We start from the raw sequence: 8,489 nt of genomic DNA, 5'->3' as shown, positions 1-8,489 counted from the left end.
ATCGTTGTTAGCGGGCCTGAAGTTCGCTCCATCACCTTGCTGGTGTACATCAGCTGATGCCTGGGTACAGGGAATGTCATCATTCTCATATGTCCTGATGGTGGACTCAGGGCTGGCGTTGGGAGGTTCCACGGGGGTTTGCAGATACATCGGATTGGGGTTAACGTCGTTTCTGACGTCCATCGGATAAGGGTTGATGGTGTTATGTGGGTAAATCGGATTTGGATCACTGGTTGGTACAGGGCTAACATTTGGCTCAATGGTGCTTTGTAGGTACATCGGATTGGGATTAACATCGTTTTGGGCGTCCATCGGATAAGGGTTCATGTTGTTATGTGTGTACATCGGACTTGGATCCCTGGCGTGCGTTTTGATGTCGTTTCCCGAATGGGCATTCTTGTCATGTCCATTTTGGCTATTGGGGACTGGTTTTGCTCCCTGAAAGGGTTTACCTTCCGCCTTTTCTACACTTTTCTCCGCACAGATGTAATGGCCCTTGCATATGTATGCAATGGCGTATGTATCAAAATCGCCAGGGCTGATTGTCTCTCTGTTGTCGATCTCAAAAGCAGCATCGTTTTCGATAGACTGTGGTTCATTGTCCTCATCGCGTTCACTTTCCTCACATTTACCAGAGATGTTACTCTCAGCATCTTCGTCAGCTTGCTTCAAGTTTGATGACACGGTTTCTGCCAAACTTTCACTCAGGGTGTCGTTTCTGACGACCATTGGTATGGCGTTGAAAGAAAGGTCTTCATCCATTGCCCCGATACTTCTTAAAGACACGCTAGCATAACAGTAAGACAACTTACTTTCACACAGTCACTAAACAACATAGATATGTATGCATGTATGTTTACTATGTTTAAGTAATAACAATGCTTAAGTGCGCTAACACCCCCCCCCCACACACACACAACAGGCAGAAAAAAAACAAGACAGCTTTAAGAAGATAATGTCCTTCATGCTGCGATGATGATGATGATGGCTCATCACTCGTCATTGCTCAGTATGATGAATTGATTGGTTGTCATAGGTTAGCACACTTTCACAACATTTATTCTGAATTCTATATGACCTTGTACATTGCATGTCCGCTGAAAAAGACGCTGACGTTTGGTAACGTCATGGCCAGACAAAATCAATCAATTTCTATGTAGATGAAGCAGCCCACGTGTCATCTTCTCATACCAGACAATGCATACAAATGCTAAGACTGTAGTACATGTACCGGCTTTGTATCGGCGTGGGTTGCAACAGACATTTTGTTTTATTTGAAGGTGTTTTAGCGGTTCATCACATACTGATACGCTACCTGTTTCTGGACTAGCTTTAGATTATTTAGTCACAAACTTTCAATTTGATCTTAGTGAGGAATATATGGGAATGCTTCAAACAGCAAGAGGAACGTTGTCTTGTTAATATTTATGGTGACAGTTGTGTTTAAATTATATCTCAGGTTCATTTTTTGGTTTTATATAAGATAAAATGTACAATCTTGACATACAATGTACAATTTTGACATAAAATGTACAATTTTGACATAAATTGTACAATTTTGACATAAAATGTACAATTTTGACATAAAATTTACAATTTTGACATAAAATTTACAATTTTGACCGTTGTTGTATTTCATTCATGAAAGAGAAAACAAAATTTTATACTCAAGTAGAAGCTATCATCCAAACTGGAATGACTATTCACACACCTATTCAGGGACCAGAACCGGGCTGTCTCATTTGCATGTGGAGAAAAGTCAAATATATCATCCGATTTACTCAATACTATTTTGGTTCTGAGAATGCGCAAAATACCGTTTCAGGGGGATTTACATGTAAATTTTAACGCTGTAAATTTTAAGTATTAACGCTGGTTAAGCAATGTCTGGATGTTTTCTTAGCGGCAAAATTGTTGCTATAGGGTCAGTCGTGATACCGGAAATGCATTTTGCCTGGTTCTAGTGATTTAAGTATTGTGGAGATACGAAGAAGAAAGATGAAGACATACCGTATTTACGGCGAGGTTTCTGCCGGTGACTTGTCAGCAGGTTTAGGGTCGGCCTGACCTCAGCGGCACGATTGAGCTTACCTCCAAACAGATCTTTTGGTGTCTACAAAACTTCGGTGTCTACAGCTTCGCTGGCTATCAGAAAACGAAAACACTGTAAAATGTCCAGAAAAACGTCAAAAATAAGCGCAAATGTAAATCTCAGCTTGGAAAGCACAATTGAGACTCTGTGCCGGGAGATGAGAAAGGTATTGAATAAAAATGAAATATGCCCCAGACGTTATGACCCCGCAAAGGAGTCTGGTCTAGCACTGTATAAAATGTATAAACATTGTACTCCCTAAAATATGCCGTAATGGCCATAACATGAGGGGGAAACCTGTTAAATGTAATACGTGTGTGTAGAAAAGTGGTTTCTGTAGGTTGGCTTTATGGCTGTTGTTACATACTCAAGACAGAATTTTTTTCAGTTAACATCTTGAGTATGTGTATGTAACAAAAAGTTTCTATATGTTATTTTTCTATCTTTTTTAATCAAACAACATAGAAAATACAAGGCTGGGTTACCGGCAACTCTGGCAAATTGCTTACCACAGGCCTACCTGACAAAGAGGAATACCTACGATACGTCGGTGAAGGTTAGACATCCAGATAATTAGATACGCCAAAAAAAAAAGTTACTCAAGAAACTGGAATCATTATATACACATATACGAAGCCAATATTAAACGGTGTAAGATTGGCAATCTAAAAACATGACTCGGACTGGCGCTCCGAATCCCAAAAATCCCGTCTTTCGGAGCAAACTTTTAAAAAAATCAGTAACTTAACGTAAATAATTTCATTTTATTTTGACTGAATTTACCCTTCAATACTATTTGTTTATTTTCAAATGTTTTACGGGTAGTCTAAAATAGGCCAAAATTTCGTCTTGTAACCCGATACTTTTTCGAACGCCCCTAGCAATGGGAAATAATACCGTAGCAACAGACCGCCGTGTACTACTACAACTACTCATACTACTAGATGTAACAAGAAGATGTACAGCTTTACATATACAATCAAGCTATTGAAAAAAACGTGCATTTGGATCTAAATACACAAGAATAATCTGAAAAGAAAATGAATACAGAGCGTGAACAAGATAAAAAAGGCATTTATTCAAACCATCAGAAACAAAATGTTAAAATCAAACCAATGATAATGATGGGAACAATTAAGGTGACCAGGAACATACAATCATCATGAAAGTCTGGTCTAGTACGAAGATTTATCAACGTTTAGAATACAAGAAGTTGCCAAGCGAGGTCTTCTCAATGCCTCTATATTGTTGGCTACCTTTACATTATTTCAGAAACAGTAGAAATAATTAAAATATGTGACCAAAAATGCTCTCAGGACTTAAAGTTCAACTTCAGTTCAAGTCCATGGCATGATGGCACAGTAGCATATTTCTAAATAGGAGATTTAGCTAAGATGTAACAAGCTTACTGTTTGGATACTGTTACAATGTGGTGTCCGTATAACGACATCGGCAGACCTTTACCCATGATCATGGTGTCACTGTGCACATCATAACACTGAACTGTTGAGAAGGCTTCAATGTCATGATTAAAGATAATAGTTTCCCTACCACCAGTAATGTAGATCTCAGAACCAGACACAGTGGCACTGCAGTGAAACCAAGGGCACAGGCTATCAGCCATCTTCTCGTAAAGGTCATCTTCTGGAGTGTAGCAGAGGACAGAGTCCAACTGTCCACCGGCCAAGTAGATCTTGGAGTTGACAGTGCATGCTCTTACGTGTGTCAATGGCTTTGGCAATGGTTGGGCGAACGCCCACTCCTTTCGGGTGGGATTGTAGAACTGGACATTACCAGTTCTACTGAAGCCAAACCCAGTGCGGCCACCGAATACATAGATCTCTCCACAACACGTAGCTATACCAAAGCTGCTGACAGCCTGTTTTAGTGGTGCTACCTTTGCCCACTTGTTGGTCTTCTCATTGTACACTTCAACAGAAGATAGCCAACTACGATTCTCTCCACCAACAACATACACCTTTCCATTCAGAACCGTTATTCCATGATCTGCCCTCCCTTTCTTCAAAGACCCCATCCTTGTCCAAGAGTTCAGAGCTGGATTGTACCGCCATGCTTGGGACATAGATGTTTCCCCTCCTGTCACAATCACATCATTGCCAAGGACGTTTGCCGCACTCCCTTTACTGTTCTGTAGGCATTGTGGCAGTGGAGTGGTGTTTACGCGATCAAAGTGAAGATCAAGTTCAAACATATTACAGTTCACTGCTGGTGGATGGTATGATCCGGTTGTCATTCCACCAAGGATGAGTAGACCTTCTTGTTGAATGCGGCGAGGCCTTGAGTCTCTAGTTTGATCGTTGATGAGTTCATTGATCCCTGGAACTCCTGCGAACATCTTCCCTGTCTCCACGATGTTCTTGAGATACTTCCGGTCCACACTTGAGAGACAAACACACCCCAGCAGCTCCCAGAGTTGTTTAATTCGCTTCTTGAGATCATGCCAGATCCAAAGGATGACTGCATCCAACACTTGTTCCGCTTTCTTAGCATGAAGATCCTTGTCCGAGATGTACGTCTTCAGGGAGTCTATAGGCAGTTCAAGGAAATCCTCCGTCCTGCATACTTCTTCGAAATTCTTCAGAGCGTAACGTCTTGCCACAGCAGACAACTTCATACAAGACACCATGTCTGCCAAAGTCCATGTTGCCCAACACATGTCTGGACTCAAGTTGTTGCTTAGAAACCTTTCACAAGCATCTTCAACAGGTTTAACTTGAAGCATATTGGCTGCTATGAACTGTTGATGGACATTATCTGAGGTGATGTTGAACTTGGCCGTGTAAGCAAAGTCTACCAACAGTTGTAATGCCTCTGCACTCACCCCTCCGATGTCTATCTTGTCCTTGTTTTTCTCGCAGTGGTCTCCGCTAAACATGGCACGGAAGTAGTCAGAGCAGGCGGACAGGATCAGTCGGTGACAGGGGATCTCCTGTCCCTCTGCACACAGGGTCACGTCCACCAGGTAACCTGCTGACCTCAGCTGCTGCAAACGCTGAAAGAACTCACCTGGACAACAGACCTCCTCTGATTTAGCATCCATTGCTGAACAACAAAAAAAAGGGAAAAGGTGTTGGCAAAGTCCTTCTAAATCAGAATGAGGTGATCGAAATCTCAATGACAAGCTGTGAGTTATTGATCAGCCAATGACTTAGTCTTATTACAATGTATATACACATTCATTAGATATTGCTCACTTGTAATATACTATATTATATATAAAAAATACAATTGCATTATTTGTAATGCAACAGTTACTAAATGCAAATGAAGGGCCACGTCAACACATAAAAACAATGCTTTATACAACAATGATCGACATTAGGGTCGACGTCAAAATTGCGCTGCGCAATGGAGAGCAAAAAACGTCGTCCCTAGTTAATACCTTTGAAAATCCTATTTTCTCTTAAAATTCTGGTCCATGTTGGAGACATTTGGGTTTGAAGGAAGCCTAAACCTTCGTCGCAGGTAGGACAGGGTTTCACGCGGTTGGGCCTAAACCTTCCTATTTTGGTCAGTTTTTTACCAGTTTAGTAGGCGTAATGAGATATCTGTATGGCTCGGTCTTGCCTGCCCAGAGCGGACGGATACCAGAGAAAACAGGTCAAAGGTGGGCTTTGTTTACTATAATCAGTGTTCTGGGACTTTGAGCTGGTCAACCCCGTTTTCTTTCGATATTTGGGACGCAGACATTTTTTTTTTACTTTCTGGTGCATAAGAATTTTTGAGATTGAGATTTGAGGAGGTACTTTCATGAGGACTTCTTTCAGTGTATCTAACAATAGGTTTCTATGGCCACATGTAATAGTAACTGTCCATTAGCCTCCATACCCGTGCCATACTAGCTCTGTGCCAGGCAAGCCATTGGAAATACTTAGCAGAAAACTAAAATGCAACCAAAATACCTGTATAGAATCAGAAGACGAAAATACAAACAGAAAAATAAAACACAATCAGAAAACGAAAATACAACTAGAAACTAAAATACTGAGAAAAATAACTCGTATACAGAAAAAAAACTACGGACAGTAGACTAGCGAACGTTAGATATCGGCTGGTCACCGCTTGTCCCACCACACATGCACCTGAACAGACCGAACCTTTCCATCTCCCGGACTGGACCGCATTTTCCAGCAACCCGTTGTTGGAAAACTGACAATTTCTCCACCAAGCACCAACCCGTAGTTATAAATAAGCTAAAATAACGATACCCTTTTCTCGACAGGGAACAATACCTGAATCATAGCTCGATATGATTATAGACAATAATTGCGAAAGCAGCAGCATAAACTAGAAAGGCCGACATTTGCTTGGGAGCAAATGCAGCAGATGGCTTCACCACATCCCCCATACCGAAAATGGATCTATCCCACGATGGCTGCCAATAGTCTATACCCCCATGCAGCAATGGAATCTTCCAATGCCGGAAATAGCCAAAAAGCCCTATTTTACATAATTTTAAAGTGGTGTATGTCAAAAGCGTGAATGACATTCTTTGGACATGTGTCCAAGGTATCCCCATACCGAATTTCAGGTCATTCGGATTTAATATTAGGGCACAGGAGCCAAAAATGTACATTTTTGGTCCAAAAATAGCCAAAAAGCCATATTTTTCACAATTTTAAAGTGGTGTATGTTGAAAGCTTGAATTAGGTTTTGCAGACATATGTCCAACGTATCCCCATACCAAATTTCAGGTCATTTGGTTTTAGTACCAGGGCTCCAGATCCCAAAATGTATATTTTTTGGCTGAAAATGGCCAAAAAACCCAAATAAAACAATTTTTCAAAAAATGAAAAAAACGCGTCGGGGTATTGGCCCACTCTACGTCCATGCCAAATTTCAGGTCATTTGGCTGAAAAACGGCTGAGTTGAATCCCTTTAAAGAAATGGCAGGAGGAGAAAAAGAAGAAGAAGAAACATGAGGGAACACAATATGTCTTCACCACTTTGTGGTGAAGCCATAAAAATGGTGGTATGGGCCCCCCTCCCAACTTTCCAACTCGAGCTCAAAGTATTTCAGTGCACAAGTTTATAATTTCTGCAATTCATCAGCTACAATATACATTTGAACCACAGTTTAATATTGATATGAAGCCTCTAACGTCATAGATGTACTTACAAGTCTTTTTGGGGAGCCGGTTAGGTGGAGAAAAGCAGAGAACACTGCGAGCAAAGTTGAGATCCAACTTCTCCCAATCCACGTAGCCGAGTCAGCTTGGCCGCAATGCGCTCTGGGTAATTTCAAAGCAGATGTTCGGAGGGACAGGTATCTTTCCAATTATGGTGAAAGCATGAAAAATAAGCACTTTTAAATATATTTACCTTTATTTCAAACCTCCAACCTTTACCCTCAACTGTAAAGCTGGATTTGTCAGGTTTGTTTGGCTAAAAAAGTGCAAGGTCAACTCTGGTGTTCTGAAATTTTTAGTCTGGGTGAAAGAATCGACCTAAAAAAGTACGAAGGCCCACACGAACAAATCCAAATAGAGGCAAATAAACTTGGTACAGTATACGAATACGTCTACCATATACAACAGTGTGTGTAAAATTATAGTCTAAGAATTAATATTGTTTCTACGTAAACTATACATACCTTCGACAAGAATATTGTCTGACTGATGGAGTATGAGTGCAGTCTGGAGTGGGGATGGTATATACACAACAACGTAAAGTGTGGCATGGAGAAAACATCTAGCCAACAAACAAAGAAACAACTCTATAGCTCTTTTCGTCTGTAGAGCGACCACGCAGTTTCGCCCTGGTAGGGCATGTTGTTCGAGTAATGAATCAACTGGGAGATGAAGGAGGGTCTGCATGCCCTTTTTCGTTAACCGTTATGGGCTATTTTAATTTACCGTTAATCGTTGCCGGCCCGCTCTAATTTAACGTTAAGCGTTATCAGTATATTCCTCGTGAAGCGTTATGGGTCGTTTTAATTCAACGTAAAACGTTATTTGTCATCCTAAATTCAGCGTTAAGCGTTAATGAATAATTCTTCGTTACGCCTAATTTTGCCTTTCAAAGTGCAGGAAAATGCGTCACTGAAGGTTTAAAAATACAAAATTTCCCGGGGGAGAATGCCCCGGACCCCCCTACATTGCTCACGCCTTTGGCTCTCGACTCGCGCTTCTGCGCTCGGTCCCTTCGGCTCTAGCCAGAACCAGCTTTCCCGTCAATTTCTGGAAGTTTGCGGAGAGTTACAGAATTTTTTTTAACGAATCCGTCAACCTTTACAGGCAGATTAACAAAAATTTTGAGTAAAATATAAAAACCTTAGAAGGACCGACAAACACTCTCAACACCATGATTTGCCTCTCAAATGCGGGGAATTGCGTTTTTGAAGGCTTAAATTCCTATATTTCCCGGGGGAGCATCC

The 8,489-nt window shown here is 41.1% G+C and overlaps 1 protein-coding gene across 1 annotated transcript; it reads right to left on the bottom strand.

Annotated features, from left to right (window-relative positions):
- Window positions 1–3,150: 3,150 nt before the first annotated feature.
- On the bottom strand, window positions 3,151–7,335 carry LOC109476517 (kelch-like protein 24). The gene is made up of 2 exons (XM_019777498.1): window positions 7,233–7,335; window positions 3,151–5,155 (listed from the first exon to the last, which is right to left on the bottom strand). The coding sequence occupies exon 2, from the start codon at window positions 5,151–5,153 to the stop codon at window positions 3,498–3,500; it is 1,656 nt and encodes a 551-aa protein (XP_019633057.1). The 5' UTR covers window positions 5,154–5,155; window positions 7,233–7,335; the 3' UTR covers window positions 3,151–3,497.
- Between the last annotated feature and the right edge of the window lie 1,154 nt (window positions 7,336–8,489).

This window comes from Branchiostoma belcheri, unplaced genomic scaffold (genome assembly GCF_001625305.1).
Source record: "Branchiostoma belcheri isolate BF01 breed outbred unplaced genomic scaffold, Haploidv18h27 scaffold38, whole genome shotgun sequence".
Lineage (NCBI taxonomy): Eukaryota > Metazoa > Chordata > Leptocardii > Amphioxiformes > Branchiostomatidae > Branchiostoma > Branchiostoma belcheri.
The sequence above is the reverse complement of the archived record's forward strand: the minus strand, read 5'-3'. Positions and strand labels throughout refer to the sequence as shown.

Bases quoted from the DNA above. Each gene is read 5' to 3' on its own strand.
- LOC109476517 (XM_019777498.1), bottom strand. From the start codon at position 5,153: ATGGATGCTAAATCAGAGGAGGTCTGTTGTCCAGGTGAGTTCTTTCAG.